General features: G+C 48.0%; 7 protein-coding genes across 7 annotated transcripts; 1 reads left to right on the top strand and 6 right to left on the bottom strand.

Annotated features, from left to right (window-relative positions):
• Positions 1-147: 147 nt before the first annotated feature.
• VE01_08539 (uncharacterized protein) lies at positions 148-2,390 on the top strand. Its single transcript, XM_018277960.2, has 5 exons — positions 148-415; positions 465-752; positions 815-1,125; positions 1,220-1,530; positions 1,620-2,390. The coding sequence occupies exons 1-5, from the start codon at positions 341-343 to the stop codon at positions 2,186-2,188; spliced, it is 1,554 nt and encodes a 517-aa protein (XP_018127533.1). The 5' UTR covers positions 148-340; the 3' UTR covers positions 2,189-2,390.
• Positions 2,391-2,727: 337 nt separating this feature from the next.
• Positions 2,728-4,764, bottom strand: VE01_08540 (uncharacterized protein). Its single transcript, XM_018277961.2, has 3 exons — positions 4,374-4,764; positions 4,189-4,316; positions 2,728-4,136 (listed from the first exon to the last, which is right to left on the bottom strand). The coding sequence occupies exons 1-3, from the start codon at positions 4,520-4,522 to the stop codon at positions 2,845-2,847; spliced, it is 1,569 nt and encodes a 522-aa protein (XP_018127578.1). The 5' UTR covers positions 4,523-4,764; the 3' UTR covers positions 2,728-2,844.
• Positions 4,765-5,098: 334 nt separating this feature from the next.
• VE01_08541 (uncharacterized protein) lies at positions 5,099-6,986 on the bottom strand (the record flags this gene model as incomplete). The annotated part of the gene is made up of 3 exons (XM_018277962.2): positions 5,099-6,130; positions 6,183-6,639; positions 6,751-6,986. The coding sequence occupies 3 exons, from the start codon at positions 6,984-6,986 to the stop codon at positions 5,168-5,170; spliced, it is 1,656 nt and encodes a 551-aa protein (XP_018127579.1). The 3' UTR covers positions 5,099-5,167.
• An 888-nt stretch (positions 6,987-7,874) lies between these two features.
• VE01_08542 (uncharacterized protein) lies at positions 7,875-9,589 on the bottom strand. The gene is made up of 2 exons (XM_018277963.2): positions 8,072-9,589; positions 7,875-8,009 (listed from the first exon to the last, which is right to left on the bottom strand). Exons 1-2 carry the CDS (start codon positions 9,462-9,464, stop codon positions 7,954-7,956), a joined length of 1,449 nt encoding a protein of 482 aa, XP_018127580.1. The 5' UTR covers positions 9,465-9,589; the 3' UTR covers positions 7,875-7,953.
• A 246-nt stretch (positions 9,590-9,835) lies between these two features.
• On the bottom strand, positions 9,836-12,093 carry VE01_08543 (uncharacterized protein). The gene is made up of 4 exons (XM_018277964.2): positions 11,389-12,093; positions 10,917-11,313; positions 10,325-10,868; positions 9,836-10,268 (listed from the first exon to the last, which is right to left on the bottom strand). The coding sequence occupies exons 1-4, from the start codon at positions 11,635-11,637 to the stop codon at positions 9,884-9,886; spliced, it is 1,575 nt and encodes a 524-aa protein (XP_018127581.1). The 5' UTR covers positions 11,638-12,093; the 3' UTR covers positions 9,836-9,883.
• A 1,401-nt stretch (positions 12,094-13,494) lies between these two features.
• Positions 13,495-16,229, bottom strand: VE01_08544 (uncharacterized protein). The gene is made up of 3 exons (XM_018277965.2): positions 15,329-16,229; positions 13,996-15,279; positions 13,495-13,928 (listed from the first exon to the last, which is right to left on the bottom strand). Exons 1-3 carry the CDS (start codon positions 16,043-16,045, stop codon positions 13,806-13,808), a joined length of 2,124 nt encoding a protein of 707 aa, XP_018127574.1. The 5' UTR covers positions 16,046-16,229; the 3' UTR covers positions 13,495-13,805.
• A 304-nt stretch (positions 16,230-16,533) lies between these two features.
• On the bottom strand, positions 16,534-18,217 carry VE01_08545 (uncharacterized protein). Its single transcript, XM_059463975.1, has 2 exons — positions 17,598-18,217; positions 16,534-17,514 (listed from the first exon to the last, which is right to left on the bottom strand). Exons 1-2 carry the CDS (start codon positions 18,198-18,200, stop codon positions 16,678-16,680), a joined length of 1,440 nt encoding a protein of 479 aa, XP_059319459.1. The 5' UTR covers positions 18,201-18,217; the 3' UTR covers positions 16,534-16,677.
• Between the last annotated feature and the right edge of the window lie 24 nt (positions 18,218-18,241).

An 18,241-nucleotide genomic window follows, 5' to 3' on the forward strand; every position in this document is an offset into this window, starting at 1 on the left:
CTAGCAAGTTATTTAGCGTTGAAATGTGCCGCGGCTTACACCATGAACGTGGGTCCAGCATTGAACAAGGCTTCTTATTCGCTCGGGGAAAAAGTAAAGAGATGCCCCGTTTCCAGATGCCTCGACCGCCATCGTTATTATGGTCAAATTTGAATACATGTCGATGGCCCGATGTCGCAATGGATTTATTTAAAATGGGGGTATAGCTTCTCTCTAATGAGATGCTGTTGCGCTTTATATATAACTATGAACTTCACTTTTATATCCTTAATCATTAAACAAATCCACGTGGCGTCCATTTCGACCTGTTCGGTGTATTGCATCTTCATATTCTAAAACCATGTCAAGCGGAATCTTACGGACAAAGGGTTCGAGTATAGTCGATGCCAATGGAAATGTGGTGTTGCTTCGTGGTGTAATTCTCGCCTTCCAGATTTGTGCTATCGTCAACTAACACTTACCAGACAGCTCTAGGAGGATGGATGCTCATGGAGAACTTCATGAATGGCTTTCCAGGCCGTGAAATGCAGATTCGACGAGCATTGGATGAAGTGCTTGGTAAAGAAAAGAGTGAATTCTTTTTTGACAAGTTCTTGGAATACTTCTTCACCGAGAAGGATGCCGAATTCCTGGCGTCGCTGGGCATAAATTCCCTACGATTACCGTTGAATTATCACCATTTTGAAGACGACATGAACCCAATGGTTATCAAAGAAGAAGGCTTCAAGCATGTCGATCGGGTTGTTAAAATTGTATGTGCATCCACAAGAATAAATACGTTTCCATATCGCTAATTACAGAAATTTTACTGCAGTGCGCCAAGTATAATATCTACACGATCTTAGATCTCCATGCTGCACCTGGTGGCCAGTCTCAAGATTGGCACTGCGATAATCCTACAGGCTACGCTGCATTCTGGGATCATAAGCATTTTCAGGACCGAGTGATCAACCTTTGGCAATTTATTGCGAGGCGCTATAAGTCAAATACTTGGGTCGCAGGATACAACCTTCTGAACGAGCCCGCTGACCAGAAGTGGTCGCGTCTCTTAGCCTTTTATGATCGTATCGTACCAGCTGTGAGAGCAATTGATCCAGATCACATACTCTGGCTTGAAGGCAACACGTAAGTTTGGTTCATTTTTGGCTCGGACTACCCGAGCCTATCTTAATCCTCTTCACTATACTAGAATATTTACTAATATCCCCCGTCAATTCAGATTCAGCATGGACTTTTCTGGATTTTCAACAGTCTTCCCCAACACTGTATACGCGGTGCACGACTACTGCGGATTTGGCTTTCCTAATCGAATTGGCCGCTATAAAGGAGAACCAGAGCAGGATGTCTACATCCGCAAAATGTATGACCGCAAAGTCGAGTTTATGAAGAAGCACAACGTACCAATTTGGAACGGAGAGTTCGGACCCATTTACGAAAGACCGGAAACGAATGCGGAATGGGAGGAACAGAACGAAGAACGCTACAAGATGCTTGACAAGCAGATGTCTATTTATACTGCTGAAGGAATTGGTGAGTCTTTAACTGCCCTTGTAGGGTCATGATTGATGCCCTTGATTTGCACTGCCTAGATCTGCTTTCTAATGCATTAATTCTCGCAGCTTGGAACATTTGGTCCTACAAAGATATCAATGTAATGGGCATGACGCACCTCTCTCCTGCGTCTGCCTGGATGCGTCTACTCGCTCCCATTCTCGAGAAGAAGCGCGCTTTAGCTGTCGACTCCTGGGCCTACGATGATGCACATTTGCAGCCCGGACTTTTCGAGCCCCTTCATCAATGGTTCGCGGACAATGTGCCCGAAAAGTACAGCAAGAAATATCCTTGGCAGTGGCGCATGCACATGCACGTCTTTCGTGGTATTAGAGGCATCACCATGGCTGAATACATGATACCGGAGTGGGCGGATTATTTCAAAGACTTGAGCTACGAACAGCTGGACGAACTGGCAGCGAGCTGGAAATTTGAGAACTGTGTCGGACGTCAGCGACTAAATGAGTCGCTGGCTTTATACGCGACTATGAAGCCAGGTGATGCGAGATTAGAGGGGAAAGTTATTCAGAGCACAGTGGTCGAAGGGCAAGAGGAGGAAGGCGTGTTTGAGTTGAGCCCAAGTGAAAAGTTGAAGTCACAGCAGGCGAATGCCCCAGAGGCTGTGGTGGTTTTGTAGTTTGATGATGTAAGAACAGCTCACACGGCCGTGTCACTTTGGACTTGAGCGCCTCCTTTTTTTTCCGCACGCGACAATTCCGCTCTACAAGAACTTTCTGCTTGATATACCTCTCCAGTCCGCTGCCAGAAGGAGGTGCTGAGCCGGACCAATTATATAGTGGATACGCCGACCTTGGTGGTTTCATAGTCAATGAATGAACGTTATACAACAACGTATCGCTCTGCTTATTTTGACGTAATAATAAGCATACTTGGAATGCCGTCGGCTTGGAGATAACTTCGACAATCAATCGAGGTTGCAAGAGCCTAGACACAACGTTTTAATTCAAGTGCTTAGATGTATGGGGGCTTTCCGTATCCACATAGTTTCAAAATCCTTACTTGAACTTGAACATATGGTTTCTCTACTTCATGTGATTTATGAATGTCTCTTCAATGTACATCAAGGGGTTAAGCATTTGGAGAAAAGCATGGGGCGCATTGTGCCAATGAGAGGGCCGATATAGGGGGTTGCCAAGAATGATGGTGGGTTTTTTTGACGCGGTGACAATTGTGTTGCGCTCAAATGATATAATTAAAAATGTGATTACAGTATACTAAAAATCTTGCTGAATCCACATTATCCGAGAAAAGATGAGTCCGACCTTCCCACCTCTATGGCTTCCATCTGAAGGCCGGGTGCTTCCAGTCAAGGTCCTGCTCCTCCTTCTGACTAAGGCCAGCGAGTACAGAATCGACATCCTTCTTGCTCCTCTGCCGATTATCCATCTTCATCCAGAAGAGCAGAAGGATGGAGAGCAGGAGGATGGTTGACGAGGTAGCAAGATTGAGGCCATTGCCGATATGGTAATTGGGGGCGTCGGTCGGCAGGAATGACCAGGTGGAAATCAGACCGCCGACGTTACCAAACATGACATTAGTGCCGATTGCAGCGCCTCTGGCTGTATCCGAGACGACGTTGGCAGCCACTTGGGCGTTGGTGAGCGCGCCAAAGGAATAGGCGCCGCTGGCGATGAGGAAGGTTGCGCCGTATCTGACCATGGGTTCTGTGCTCGCAAGGAACATGATGTAGCCGATCATCATGAGAGGTGCAGAGACGATGAAGAAGTGGTTTCGACGGTCGAATCTCCAGCTTAAAAAGGGGATTAGAAGTGTGAAGAAGCCGCCGACTATGTACGGGGGGACGGTGTGGAGTTGCTGAGATATGACTGATTCTTTAGGGTAGATGGTTTTAACGATGGTAGGTGCGAAGAATGCGAGGCCCTGGACGGTGATGTTATTGAGGAGGAAGATGAACGAAGTTGCGATGGTGACGGGACAGAAGATGCCTCGCATGGTTTTGGCGTTATCGATGGTGTCTAAAACTTCGGTTGTAGCGACTCGCTCTGACTTAACGCGGGCGATGGCAAGATCTTTCTCAGCCTGGGTTAACCATCTCGCAGTCTCGGGGCGATCAGTCAAAGTAACGAAAGCGATGACCGAAAGGCCACAAGTGATGATGCCTTCAATAGCAAAGATCATCTGCCATGAATGCAGACCACCAAAGCCATCAAGTCTCAGGATGGCAGAGGCTAGGAGACCGCCAAAGGCACCTGCAAGAGGAGCCATGACGATATAGAGGGCTAAGCGGAAAGCCAACTCGCTTCTTCGGTACCATCTGGACAGGTAATAGGCAATGCCAGGCATCATACCGGCCTCAAAAGCCCCGAGTAAGAAACGGACGCCACATGCAGCATGGATGTTGGTGACGAAAGCGGTGCAGATGGAACATATCCCAAAACCGAGCGAAATTGCGGGGATGAACCATCCAGGACCGACCCATTTGCAGGCCATGGTGCAAGGGATCTCAAAGATGATGTAGGAAATGTAGAAGACAGATAGGACAATGTTATAATCATATTTGACGAGCTTAAGGTCTTTCTCGAATCCCGCAAGCCTTGCATTGCCTGTGATGATGAGTAAGACAATGACCAGAGTCAGTTTAGGGTAGTACCATACCGATATTTGCACGATCGATGAAACAGAACAGATAGAGGAGAGCAACGGTCGGGACAATGTATAGATCAATCTTCAAGCGAAGTCTTCGCTCAGCAGCTGGGTCGAACTGCACTAGCGACCGGCCATGTCTTTACAGGCGGTGAGCTTTTGATCTAGACAGGTGGCAAGGAGGAATAGGTGCTTACCTGTCAGTTGCTGTTTGGCCTCGCTCAGCGGCATTGCGGAAGGCCTCTCCATCCCCAAAGAGAGGGGTGTCCTTAGTCGAGACTTCTGGAGATTCCTCTATATGCTTGCCTAGCTGCTTTTCCTCGATGTCGTGGGCAGTAACGGCCATCTTCGTCGTCGCTTTTTAGTTGTTACAGGTGAAGGTGTAACAGAGAAGCTGCGAGGGAACTTTGAGCTTTAAATGGGCAATCCTAGGAGGGGGAGGCTATAGAGCCGGGGCCACGACTTAGAAATAGATGAATGATAATCCGGCAAATCTTTCGGGATGTGTACCGGGAGTTCTAGATCTGTTAAACCCTTATGCGGGGGAGGAGTAAGCTGTCTGCAGTACGGTAATGCAGTAGTGCAAGGCACTAGGGGCCGGGGCCAAGGAGCGGGGAAGCGGGGAAGGTTTGACAGCCAATCCATCACCCAGTAATTGCAATTCTTGGCATGCTAAGCCACGTGAATATTTGAATACTGATGATGCCCCTTGCGTATGAGTTCCAGTATTCGGACACCAGTGTCCAGTATTCGGACACCAGCGTCCAGTATTCGGACACCAGTGTCCGAATACTGGAACTCCTTCCGTATTGCCATGGGGTGCTGTATACACAGTATTATAATGCTAACCTCGAATATGACGCAGCTGACAATAATGATTTGAGTCATCTTTCATTTAAAATAAAATAGCTAATGTCAAATCCAACCGCACGACTCTCCTACATCAACTTAAGTCCAACAACCAGACCATCCCGAAGTCCTATAGACTCAATCACAGAGACTTATCTCCCTTCACAAACCTAGTGTACACTGTGCCATCGCCAAGCGTTTCTTTTCTCTCAACCCATTCAAATCCGCCCACATAAGGGATGAGAACACGCCATACAGCCCAGTACACAACTCCGCCCAAAAGGATCGCGATGCCGACGAGAGGATACACCCAGTATGGGATTGGAGGAGTGTCTCCGATCCCGCCAGGAGGACGCAGGAAGGGTGCCACTAGTAAGAAGCATTGGCCAGCCAGGAAGAACAGGGGAACGACAAGCCAAGGTTTAAATGGCCGAGGGAGATTGGGAGCTTTCCACCTGAGGATAAACAGCCCCACCACAACAAACAAGTTGACGACGGCGCCTGGGTAACCCTCAACATCAAGTATGAAGATGTACGCTGTGCCGGCTGGGAAGGCAACAATGACAATTAGCGACGGGATAAAATGGAGTAGTAATCCTGCCGAGGGACTACCAACTGGCCAGTTGGAGGCCCAGAAACGTGGGAATGGTATGACACCTTCTTTGGCAAGTTCCTGGTTTACACGGCTCTGCGCAAACGTGACCGTTAGAACGTTTCCCAGAGCACTAAGAGCAACAAAGACGGATATGACGCGCTGGGCTGTGTGGCCAAAGACCTTGAGTGCGAAGTACGACGCGACCGTGATGCCTGACTTGGAAATCTCTTCCGGCGTTGCCGCAGCGAAGTAAGCAACATTTGCGAGGAGATAGAGGACACCGCAGATACCGAGGCCCAATGGACCGGCAATTTTCAGGGTGTGGACGGGCCGGCGCACTTCGTTGAGGACGTATGCCGCGTTACTCCAGCCGACGTAAGAATTCAGAACCTTGAAAAGTGCCGTGGCATAGGGTCCGGAGCTATGCACGGAACCAGCGAATGCGTTACGGAAGGACGCGTTAGGGTCAGGAATCGTGTCAATGCGACCAGAGAGGACGACCCATCCAGTCTGAAGGTCAAGTTAGACAGTAGATCCGAGACCTCCAAATATACAAACTCACCACAATGATGAATACCAGGATGATAATTTTCAGACTGCTCAAGGCATTCATAGCCCACACGCCTATCTTTGGCGTGAAAGTGTGAACGGCAGTAACGACAACGAGGACTCCAATGGCAACGCCGCGTTGCTGCCAGGGAGATGCAACAAGGCCAGCTGCCACCCAGATGTTTGAAGCAAAGACTATGCATCCGCTAGCTGTAAACCCAAGCAAGATGGCCTGTGTACTGAAGATCACAGTAGCAAGGAACTTCGGGCGTTGATACACAGCTTCAAGGTATACCTTCTCACCTCCAGACCGAGGAAACATGCATCCAAATTCGAGCCATACAAGCAGGCCGGAAAAGGACAAGAGCAGACCAAGGACCCAAAGCATCAGTGCCGCGCCCACGCTTCCCACACTCCCTGTAATGCTTGCAGGTGTGCTGAAAATGCCAGTCCCAATTATCCTACCAATGCTAGATGCGCGTAAGCACAGACAAGGGTCGAGGTGTGGCCGCGGTCCATGGCATCCTCGCCTAGGCGCCAGCATGGAGGGACAACAGGATGCGAGAGAGCGTCTTACTCACATCAGGAAAGTCGTACTCCATAGTCCTAGGTGACGCCCTAAACCACCAGCAGTGGCTTCGTCGAAGTTCAGCTCTCCCGGGTGGAGAATAGCATCTGCTTCAGGGACGTCATTGGTCGTCACCCCGCCATATTTTTGCTGCTCATCGCTAGAGACTGGGGTTACATCCGCCGACGGTGTCACCGAGGTGCTCCGATGCGAGAAGATATTGTGGAAGGGGGCCGTTAGCTTAGACATGTTGTCCACGGGCACATGATCTACTGCTCAGAGAAGGTGATTTGCGTCTCCGAGTAATGGCGGGAAGAGAGACTATAGGGATCAGCACCTCGAGGTATATCCTCACCTTGGGGTCCTTGGGCTCATCGGCACTTTATGTAGCCAACACTCGTGGATCCGAGCATGCAAGTGTCCATGACGCCTTTTTAGGCCGTTGCGTCGCAAGCAGTGGTGATACAGCAGCAATATGCATACGTGACATCATGTCGTGCTATATGATAACTCAAACCCTCCACATATCAGTGATCAAAATAGGTATTCCATTTTATTTAGTCCCATCTAATCTTCTATATGTTCAGCCCACGGCTTGTGATAAGGCAAAACACTTCTGGATATGGGGGAGGAAAGGGCAAGCCTTGCCAAGCACGCCATCACCCTTGGCGATAACGAGCACCCTCTTTCGCTCCTCCTCCCATCCTTCACTCAGATCCTATCATAGTAGGTTTTTTTTAGATCTCCCACTAATGCGTCTTGATGGGTCTCAAAAGCAACTACGAGGCATTAAAAATGCGTTGGTTAGGTAATAGTTGATATCCTCTGAGATAAAATGACATCGTTGTCAGGCATTAAAGGGGATATACTGACATCGGAAACTCCGTTCAACTACCGTCGTTCATAGTGATTTAACACCTCCATTCTTATAATAGCTGCTATAAATACAACTATTTCATACAGTGATTTAACGCCTCCATTTTGATAATAATTACTATAAATGCTATCATTATATACAGTTATTCAACACCCTAATTTTAATGATAGTTACTTAAACACTACTTTTATACATAGCAATTTAACATCTTCATTTAGAGAATAATTACAAAACACTACTTTCACATAGAATGACTAAACACCTTCATTTTAGCAATAGTTGTTTTAAATGCTACTATTTTATACCTTGATTAATTAGAGACAGCACGAGAATTGTTTTTCATTCGTCATCATCCATATCAGTGTCACTATCACCACTATAATCTGACATGGACTCTGGTAAATCTGTTAGTATTACGTTTCGAAGGCTTGATTGATGCAAAACAAGCAAAACATACCATCGTCACTAAGACTATCACCATCTGGCGTAGTCACAACCACATCCGATATGAGATTATTCACGAAAGTCACCATGTCGCTGTGTACAGAGCACACCCTTGTAACGTTAGGCTCTCCAGATTGGCCAGGCGGAAGCTTGAATCCCACCCGCATGTGCCGAGTCCCAACCACTTGACCAATACAGCCAACAGAGAGATAGTCTAGGCCTGGGAGCTTGGCAAATAACTTGGGCCACACGGCGACTCTCTTCCCATCTTGTCGCTCCAGATACTCAGGCTTCAGGTCTATCTTCCAGAGACTGAGCGACCGTAGGCTTGGCTTGAACTTATGGATAATAGCAAGCAGAACACGGGGTGATATGGTAAGCATCCCAAAATCCAGCCTTCGGAGGTGGGAAAACGCAACTGGGTCTGGTGACTTGGGTAGTTGAGGTCCTGGGGACGGATTCACGGGGCCGGCATGGACTACGGGACGGCCCAGCCAGACCATGAATCGTTGGGGTTCGGAATGAAGCGCAGACAGGAAATTGAGGCGGAGATGCGTGAGATTGGGGGTCTGGCAGAGATAGCGCCTGAGGGGGAAATCGGGATGTTCCACGCCTGGGTCATCGTCAGTCCCGTTGTCGACCTCGGGCAACTCAGGGGCAATAGTCAAGAGAAGCGTCTTGAGGCTGGATAAGACAGGTGTGACCGAAGGTTCAAAGAATTTGCGTATCTCGAAGGCATTGTAAGGGAGCCCCAAGGCCGCTTTTCTCAATAAAATCTCGAAGGCTTGCGGCTTGGCGCCTGATTGGCCCAGCGCGTACAGAATCGACGAGAGAGTTCGACTGGCAAAGCGAGTATCTTCTTCTGTTGCGTACATGCCACGGCTATCGAGCAAGCGAATTCCTACTTCTTGGAATATAGTAGTAGCGCCGTAGCTGTGCCATTGGCCATTATCGCGGACGCGCCCTCCCGAGCTGTAGTCCCTCAGCCCTACTGTTTGGAGATTAGGCAGATTCCGGAAGGCTTGGGATAGCATATCCCGGTCTTGTCCTGTACTCAACAGGGCTTGCTCATCAGCGAGTCCGGCGTCGTATCGGTCTGCGCGTGCATTTTGGCTGCGAATAGGCGGATAGTGGCAGTCTTTGAAGTTATCCAGGCCGATAATAACGTGACTTAGAAACTGTGACAGTCTCTGGTGGTTGGATATGTCGATCAAAACCTGCAGGCTTGTCTCGGAAAGCATAAACTGCCTCTTGCTGAAGAATTCCCTGCCAAACGTTTCGAAGAGCGACGCTTCGGCGTACCTGCAGGTAAGGCGCAGTGAACCAAGATCGGGAGTGGAGAGATAAGATGATACCTGGAGGAAGACCTCGAGGGGCATCTGTCGGACGAGAGATGGAGAATCCATGGCTACTGTGATCAACAGTGGGATGGTTACTATGATCAGCAGCAGCAGTGGATGATGGGTGGTTTTAAAGAGACCATGACAATAAATGATGGTGCATAAACAACGCTGGTGTTGGCAGGCAGACGTGCTGCCTAATTGTTTGGTGAACCGTGTCGTGGGGAAAGTGCGACTAAAGGTCCCTGGAAGGCCCGTGCGGGAACGTCATTATGGGACTTTATAACAATCCCCAAATGAAATTAACGTCTCTCAACCACAATAAGAGGGGATCGCTTTAACTACAGACCATAAGAGATTAAACAGAAGCAAATAAACATCAGCACAATACACACTCTTAAGTATTACGGCACGGGACATGTTATTTTAGATAAGTTTCCTCCTGGCCTTATTAAACGTAATCTACCAGCTTCTACTAGCTATGTTCAGTAAACATATTCAAAGTTTGGGTTCTGCTTATCTGTCATATCAGTAAAGGCCGTATCGTTAAGATCGTTGTTCTCCATCCCCCCGTTTGCCCTCAACTCTGCACGTTGCCTCTCCTTGACTCTGTTTTCGCGTATAAAAGAGTAACGTAAGACGAAGAAGAGAACAAGCTCAATGATGTTGGCAACAAGCAACGAACCGATGCCTAGGGGGTATTTTGGGGCTTGCTCTGTTTTATAGAAAAATGGCGAGGCAATATTGCCGATGCATGCGCCAAACCATATCATGCCTGACACGATCATCTTCTTGGATTGCCCGCCCGTGTTCGACGTGATCAGTGACAAGCTAAGCACGAATGAAGCTTGATACGAGCCGGTCAGGTAGCTAAAAAGATGTCAGATTATAGACCAAGAAATGAGACCAAGTGGGCTTCAACTTACAAGCAGATGAGACGGCCGACATAGGCATTTGTAGGAGCGAGCAGAAACCCCAATGCACCGGCGATAGTCGGGATCATGAATAATGCGCAGATGATAGTGCGACTATTCTTCGGCATATATCTGTTGCAGACCGCAGCCAACCCAATCCAAATCACCACGATGACTCCTTGGGGGATTCCAAGAAGAGCGGTGTTCAAGGTATTGAAACCCAGGCCCTTGATCACAAGAGTCGAGAAGTTGGAAATGCCGCCATTGGGGATATTGCTCACGAATCCAAGCAAGGTAAAAAGCCAAGTCTTGTAGTCAAGATAGGCTTCCTTGATCTGCGACCAGTTGATGCGACGTTGTTCGACACCCGTTTGGTTCCTTCTCATGCGAGCAATCATCAATAGCTTCTCGTCGTAGGAGAAGCCCCGGAAGGTGACGGGCGAGTTGGGCAGAAGGAGGCATAGGATGGTAGCCCAGAAGGCACAGGCTGCGCCCACGACAATGAACTCGTATCTCCATGATTGGAGAGCTCCTTTGATGTTACCAATGCCGTAGCCTGCGAGGAGTTAGCGATGTGTTTGGTTCTAGCGTCTCAGAGACTAACCGATCAATCCACCCCCAGCCACTCCAATGCCATTCCACATGTACCATGCGGCGATGCGTGATGGCTGTTCGGCTCTCGTATAATACATCGACGTGATCATCATAAATGCCGGATCGGCGATAGCTTCGAAAGCCCCCGACAGGATTCTAAGCGCAGCTAACGTAGCGAAGTTGTTCGCAGCTGCTTGAACCATTAATAATACTCCCCACATGAAGATGTTAAATGAGAGATACCATGCAGGCGGGCATCTCTGCATAATCAAGTTGGACGGAATAGCCCAAAAAAGCCATCCGAAATAGAACAATGATGACAGCCACGAGTACTGGTCTTTTTGCAAGTGAAGATCATCTTTAATACCAAAGATGGCTGCGTACGACAGAGTTGTCTTGTCGACATACTGTAGATGGCGAGGTTCACGTTAGCTACTATCTCGCGTGTAATCGGTAATAGGAAAGAATGACTCAATACGTACATAGAAGAAGTAGCATATTCCCAACAAAGGTAATATACGTCTGTCAAGCTTACGCTTAAGCTTCTTCTCGTCTATCTGGTCTATAGACTCATCGTTTGGGTATCTTGCGAGAGCCTCTGCATATATGCTATGTGGTCCATTGATGTTGCGCTCTAGCTCGTCTGCGCTCTTGATGTCGACCGTGTCTCCAGCATTACTCTCGTGCTCAAAAGCCTGGTCCTTTTCATCCTTGTTTATAGTAGCTGACATATCGGTGACTATGCAGCTGTAGCGTAATAATTTACTAGCTTGCAATGCCGATTTCCTTCTCTAAGCGTCAATCAAACTTGCAAAAAGGAATATGAATACAGCCAGCCAAAGTACTTATAGCTTTGCCATGTCATGGTAAATAAATGTAGACTGATCTACATACCCACTAAATCCCCTCTCTCCCCATGGAGAAATCGTTCTCCTCACATGGGGTAGCTTCGCGTGGGGAAGTTGACAGTCGACCTCACCCCACTAAGCGTATTCATTGTGGGGGATCACCCCTCGGCAGGAGAGGTGCCTAACGATTGGGACACCACCCACCAAAGCCGTTAGCAACTACAGAGGATAATGAGGGAGCAGAAGTATATACGCGTGCGTCCGTCAACCGATAAATGACCGTAAAGCTGTAATTTAGTCGATAAGTTCATGCCCAGATGAAATTTGGCTACTTCCTGGTTGTCGGAATGTTGCCGAGACGCGGCGGTGCACACCCGCACCCTGCCATCTCAGCCGTCGGCACATAAACGGCATGCAAACTCGGCATATACCTACCCTTAAGGTCCCAAACGGAAATAATATTTCCAAGTAATTATCCTCCAATAGGAAGTTGTTAGGAGTCCTGTGTCTTTTATTGCACATTGCTTTCCCGTCTATCCCGTAACTCCCAATGCGCCGTACATATCACAGTATCGTCAGACGGACAGTTATGTTCGGCAGCTTAAGATGATATGGCATCGGCTATGGCATCGGATATGCATAGCCGATGCCATATCATCTTAAGAAGCTTGAATATAGTTCGTTTAGGTTCGGAGGTTTAGTTCTATCGCTAAATCACACGATCTTCATAAATGTAATCACTACTCTATATTCTGCCAGTGACTTAGCCTCTTAAGGTTTGTTTGGGGTCTATGGTCGTATGCAGTAGATACACAGCCGGTTGACAATAAGTACCAGTATACCGTTAAAATGGTATACAAACAATAGTTGAAGATCGCGCCGAGTGTGGTGACTAACGAAGGGGAAAACGGAGGGAACACCGAGAGTATAGCGGAGGAGAGGAGTTAGTGGGGAGAGTGGGGAGAGTGGGGATAGTGGGATTGGTAATGCGTTGTTGGGGGAGCTGGGGGAAGATACGGATGAGGGATGGAAGGAGTGGATGGAGGATGATGAGTTTTAAAACAGGGGGGATCCTGAGTCTCTGGTGGTGAAATATCAACATAGGAGGAGTTCATAGTGTGGATGGAGAGATGGTCTTTATAAGAGCTGGATCGCTTTCTGGTGCGGATGGGATAGGATCTTTACAATGGCGTTCTAATGACAATAGTAGTATTTACAGCAACTGTTATTAGAATAGAGCAACTGTTATCAACACGAAGGCGTTTAAATTACTGTCTAAAATAGTAACGTATTTCACATGCGAGTGACGCACACAAGCGAGTGACGCACTGGATTCCTCACTAAAAATTAAGTATTCTAGAAGGAAATATCTCAACAACAGCTGAATGAAATATTTTAAAAATAGAGATCTAGTCCTTCTTATACATTTAGATTCGTTTTTTGTTAAACTTAAAGTAAATAGTTAAGAGGTTGTTTAGGTGTAAGGGCTTAGGTTGAATTTAAGTGCTAAGAATTACTAATCTAAAGATCCACTTAATACTATTATTTCAAAACTCTTAGGATAGAAATTTAATTGTATACAAAAGACCAGCTATACATTTTTAAGTATATAATAAGCCTGTTGTTGAGATATTTCGTTCTAGAATACTTCATTTTTGGTGAGGAATCCAGTGCGTCACTCGCTTGTGTGCGTCACTCGCATGTGAAATACGTTAATATTTACAGCAACTGTTATTAAAACGAGGAAGCTAAATTACTGTATATAATGGTAGTGTTTACAGGAACTATTATCAAAATAAACGAGTTAAATCACTATGCATGACAGTAGTTGAACGGAGTTTTGGATGTCAGGGTTGTGCAACAGATACACCCTTTGTGATGATGAACCTCGCAAACGGAGCGAAGACAAAATATCTAGAATTAGCTTAGAGCAAGGTTTGGAGCAGAGCAAGAGAGCTATGTTTAAGCTACAGATAGCTTCAATAAAACCTTGGCGTTTCAACCCCCCCAGACTCCCGTTCAAGAATACATCCAGCCAATATTTCTCGCCCTCACATCTTGATTCGGAACAAATATCGAAGTCGAACCTGAGCGACATCATAGCAGATATACTCGTTGTACATAAGGTACGCATCTTTAACATCAGTAGCTCCCGGCATAATCGTCGTATCAGGCTGAGAAAAGTCACGGGTTAGTTTGGAGGAAACAAAAAGGGACGGAGAAAGGAAACGTTTGAAATACCATTAGAATTCCATCTAAAGACGGATTGACGCAATTAGCATCCTTCCACGCCTTGGGTCCAGTCATGCCTTGGCCCCATGTAGATAGCAATCCCTTACTCGTGGCATCCTCGCTGGCGCTGTACGAGGCATCAGTCAATGCTTGCATGGGTTTGCCCAATTCCGCCTCGCATAGTAGAAGGAGAGCGTGGCCGCCAGAAATGTACGGGCAGCAGTAGTTGGCTGACTTGGAGGACATGTCGGCCAGATAGATTCCCTTTCCGAACATGTAGCCCGACACCGGTGCTTCTGGGGGAGCGATGCGTAGCCCCTGGCTGAGAATTCCAGCAAAGTTGGTGCAGCGGGATCCATGCCACAGGAGACGTCGATCACCGGCTACGCTTGCAAAGTCGCCTTTCTCGAACCGCTCTTTTTCTCCCTCACGTTCAATCCTGAAAATCTGCTCCACCTTACAGTTGAGATTGTGGGTTGAGCCTCGAGTGCTGAGTAGATAATTCTTCAACTCTCCAAATTCGCTGCTTTTTGGGCCAAGAGGTGTCATCTCTTGTATTCCCAGGCCCTGAAACTGCCTGTCCAAAAGATTGATTTGCTCGGCATCCCGATCCTTTGGCTTCATGATGAGAGCTGCATCCTTCATATCCCCAAGGCTCTCCAGAAGCTCTATCTCTTTCTTGAGCAATTCCGTAGACCGAATGATGGGTGGTCGATTACGACCAAACGCGTGGGGGATGACTGTATAGTAAAGATTCGAAAAATGCTCAGTGGCGTCATTATAATTCATGTCATAGCTGGCGGCCAATGTTGGGTCATCGAGAAGAGCAGCGAGGTCCTTGAGTGTTTGAAAACCACGAGTAATCGTGGCCTTGCTAAGCTTTCCAAGAGGAAGCTTGTTCGCATCGTAGTTAAGATCACTCATTGCAGCGTCGAAGTATTGTTGATTGAAAATCAGCTCCATCAACTGCTGCGTTGCAGGGTGAAGTGTTGACTCGGGGATCACCAATTCATCATCAGGTTCGTTCTTGACTCCGTTCGTTTTGGCATCATCTTCATCATCATCATCGGAATCAGAGCAGTAGTTGCGTTCGATAAACGCATATTTGCCCGGTTTGGGATCTTTTCTTCGGTCAGTCCACGCAAGGCCGGATTTGTCTTTGAACTTCTTCTCAAAATGACGGATAGCATCTTCCAGAGTCCCACTACCAAGATATGCGCTCTGGCCATGTTCGCCAACTCGGCCCCACCTCGTCCAGGTCTTAAAATCTCCCCCATTGCGATTTCGTTGAACCTGCAGCAAGTCAACAAACATTCGAAAGATCCCTAGGAATCGCACGGACCTGAACGCGATAGAACTTGTTATTGTTGGCAGTTGCATTGGCTTGATTCAAGGAGGCATCATAAATGATACCGTCATCATGAATGTAGACATCATAGCTGAGATTACAGCCATCATCAAGCGGAATCTTCACATCGAGTGACTTTGCAACCTGGCCATCTGTGATCCGGCCGCTCTTGGCTTCGGTCTCGGACTTAACTTCGGCCTTCAGTTTAGTTTGGGTCTTGACTTTGACATCAGCCTTGCCTGCCGTCTTAGCCTTGACATCGACCTTGCCCACGGTCTTGGAATCATTAGAACTCTTCTGCTTTTTGGTCGGAGGCTTCACATTCTCGTCAGCAGATATGTCTGCTGAAGGTTCCCGCTTTAGAAGGCCGTTAGACTGCGAGGGGACATCGAAAAGCAATGATGTGAACAGATAATTTTTCTCGGGCACTTTGGAGTTGCTCGCAACGCATTCCTTGACCCAATCATAGTTAATGATTTGTACGTTTTTCTCTAGAGCCGCTTTCACTTTCACAGAGGGTTTGTCGTAGTCACGTTGGACTGTAACGAGATGGGTGGTGCTGTCGGCGATCGATCCGGCAAGATCTGCACCAAGGCCGGCAAGTTGAGCCTGAATCACACCATGAGACCCAGCTGAAAAGGTGCCACTCAATGCGATATTGCAGCCAATTAGTGGTTGTGGTTGTGGTTGTGCCTTCTTCTTGGGCGGCATTTTGTGCACTATCGGTACACACGGTATCGATTAGGGGGTGAGAATCAAATAGATTGAACAATTGAGGAGTTGGGGATTGGGATTGAGGACTGGAATTGAGGATTGGAATCGAAGATTGGAATGAGGAATGAGGAATGAGGACGAAAGGTTGACCAAGAGAGAAGAAGTCAGAGGGAATTGGGAGTGGGGAGTTGGCAAGTATTTGGTACCCGGGGGATTTCGCATGGCGCAGGCAGCAGCTCGCGCCTGCCTGGAATAATATGTGACCAAAGTCGCGAACAGTGCGCGCGATCACGTGATATACATTCCCCCCCTATTACGATTGCACCACCATCATTAGATGGTCTTGTGAGTATTGAGTAGCTAATTATTCTAATGTGATAGAATATGGAATAACGTACAGTGTCGCCCAGAAGGGTGAAGAAGGAGTTTTGCTGTGGGAAGTTATGTGCAACAAGTGCGTGCAATAAGTGTTCGCCTTGCTCTGGGAACAGTTTGCACAAGCGTTCAAGAAGCTTTGGGGGGTGGAATATTCAGCTTATAAAACTCATCGTATTAACTAAAATCTTGTCGGTTTCTTCACTATAGGTTGATGTTATAGGTCAGTTGGAATTGGGGAAGTTGTAGTTGAATTACCCCTCATCTACACTACTTAACGCCTCTCCTTTCCCTTTTCCGCCCCCTTTCATACGTTCATCCTCAGTTTCTCCTGGAAGCTGCTCTCCGGCATTTAAACTCTGCTTTTCACTGCTCTTTGCCTCCTCGGCCCACGGCGGATCCCCATCCTCATCAAACACCGCCCACTCAAAGAACTTACACCCCTCCTTCCCCGGCACATACCCCGCATAACACATCCACATATACTTCCCCCTATTCCCCGCCTGCCTCTGCACAACGCGCAACACTGTCGGCACACCGCACCCACATTTGGGCGTGAAGCGTGGGTGCAGATTCGCCTTGTAGTGGCGATATGTGATGTTAATCCGCTTGTTCCCCGAGATTGGGTGCGGGGAGATGGTTCGCGCGGGAGCGATGCTGTGCTTCCACTCCTCTTGCATGGAGGCGTGCATTACGAGAAGCGAGTTGTGTGGGAGATGGATGGAGAGCTGGCCTTGGGCATCTGCTTTGGCGTCGGCGCGCTTGCGAGCTGCGTCACTGTCGCCACTGTCGTCGTCTTCCGTCGCGATGATCTTGCGAACACGAAATTCTCGCGCCACTCCGAGACTGAGACTCCCAATCACGGGGCGCGGACCAAGGTAGGTGAGATGGTCGGAGTGGTAGCCGACGCTCTCGCGGGGTCCGTCATAGCAGTTCACGAAGGCGGTGTTCGGGACCCAGGGGTGAGGGGATTGGTGGTGGAGTTTTTGGCCGGTGGGGGAGGACCGTATACGCCTCGTAATTTCCTGATTGACAGTTTCGCGCACCTTGTGGGAGGCATCGCGCATACGGGGGAGGCTGCGGCGGACATCCTGTGGGCCGTCAGTGGGGTGTCTAGGGCAGGAAAGAAGGGCTGACTGAGGCCGATTGCACATGGGAGACGTAGAAGGCTAACCTCGACATTTTTTCCGTCGTAGACATATTGTGTCTTCTGCATTTCTGCATCGTCCCAACTATCCACATAGAGGCAGAAGGTATGCGGGCTCGAGACTACTCTATCAAACAGCTGAAACGTGTTCGTCTTGTAGGTCGGCGACTCGTCTACTAATTCCTGGAGTAATGCATCTGCTTCTTCTGAGGGGAGAAAATTGTAGATTATAGAACACGGCGTGTGGGCTTCAATATCCTCGGGGGTGTACAGGTGGATTGTTTTTCCCCTTTTCGTTAATTGTTTTATGGTAGCCCCATCCTTCCCGGTCCTAGTGATGGACGAGAGCGATGACTGGTAACTTGTTGCTGAAGCTGCTGGCCTCTTTTTAGGTGGAAGTTTTAGACACTCTAGTGCACGTTCGACAGAACCTTCAGAGGCCAGTAATGTCTCCAGCAGCGTTCCTTCGTCCTTCTCGGGATGGAGAGATATTAAAATAGACAATTTATAATCTGTCGACTCAACTTCATTAAAATCAGTTGAGCCGCGAAGGTCACATTTAGGATCCCGCGGAGGCACTTCGTTTGAAACGGACGATCGTCGCCGCTTCCTAGATATAAACGTTTCCATGGCTCAGAAATAGAGAGTTGATGGTTTGTGAGAAGACAGGC

This window comes from Pseudogymnoascus verrucosus (genome assembly GCF_001662655.1).
Source record: "Pseudogymnoascus verrucosus strain UAMH 10579 unplaced genomic scaffold scaffold_44, whole genome shotgun sequence".
Lineage (NCBI taxonomy): Eukaryota > Fungi > Ascomycota > Leotiomycetes > Thelebolales > Thelebolaceae > Pseudogymnoascus > Pseudogymnoascus verrucosus.

Excerpts from the sequence above, each read along its gene's own strand:
- VE01_08545 (XM_059463975.1), bottom strand. The coding sequence starts at position 18,200 with ATGGAAACGTTTATATCTAGGAAGCGGCGACGATCGTCCGTTTCAAAC. Across the intron at positions 17,515-17,597 it reads ACGACGGAAAAAATGTCGAG|GATGTCCGCCGCAGCCTCCC; the intron begins GTTAGCCTTCTA and ends GACGGCCCACAG.
- VE01_08540 (XM_018277961.2), bottom strand. The coding sequence starts at position 4,522 with ATGGCCGTTACTGCCCACGACATCGAGGAAAAGCAGCTAGGCAAGCAT. Across the intron at positions 4,317-4,373 it reads GGCCAAACAGCAACTGACAG|ACATGGCCGGTCGCTAGTGC; the intron begins GTAAGCACCTAT and ends CCGCCTGTAAAG. Across the intron at positions 4,137-4,188 it reads CATCGATCGTGCAAATATCG|GCAATGCAAGGCTTGCGGGA; the intron begins GTATGGTACTAC and ends TCATCATCACAG.
- VE01_08543 (XM_018277964.2), bottom strand. The coding sequence starts at position 11,637 with ATGTCAGCTACTATAAACAAGGATGAAAAGGACCAGGCTTTTGAGCAC. Across the intron at positions 11,314-11,388 it reads GAATATGCTACTTCTTCTAT|TATGTCGACAAGACAACTCT; the intron begins GTACGTATTGAG and ends CGCCATCTACAG. Across the intron at positions 10,269-10,324 it reads GTCGGCCGTCTCATCTGCTT|CTACCTGACCGGCTCGTATC; the intron begins GTAAGTTGAAGC and ends ACATCTTTTTAG.
- VE01_08542 (XM_018277963.2), bottom strand. The coding sequence starts at position 9,464 with ATGGATTCTCCATCTCTCGTCCGACAGATGCCCCTCGAGGTCTTCCTC. Across the intron at positions 8,010-8,071 it reads TGATAGTCTTAGTGACGATG|AGTCCATGTCAGATTATAGT; the intron begins GTATGTTTTGCT and ends CAGATTTACCAG.
- VE01_08544 (XM_018277965.2), bottom strand. The coding sequence starts at position 16,045 with ATGCCGCCCAAGAAGAAGGCACAACCACAACCACAACCACTAATTGGC. Across the intron at positions 15,280-15,328 it reads ACAAGTTCTATCGCGTTCAG|GTTCAACGAAATCGCAATGG; the intron begins GTCCGTGCGATT and ends GACTTGCTGCAG. Across the intron at positions 13,929-13,995 it reads CTTTAGATGGAATTCTAATG|CCTGATACGACGATTATGCC; the intron begins GTATTTCAAACG and ends GACTTTTCTCAG.
- VE01_08539 (XM_018277960.2), top strand. The coding sequence starts at position 341 with ATGTCAAGCGGAATCTTACGGACAAAGGGTTCGAGTATAGTCGATGCC. Across the intron at positions 416-464 it reads ATGTGGTGTTGCTTCGTGGT|ACAGCTCTAGGAGGATGGAT; the intron begins GTAATTCTCGCC and ends AACACTTACCAG. Across the intron at positions 753-814 it reads TCGATCGGGTTGTTAAAATT|TGCGCCAAGTATAATATCTA; the intron begins GTATGTGCATCC and ends ATTTTACTGCAG.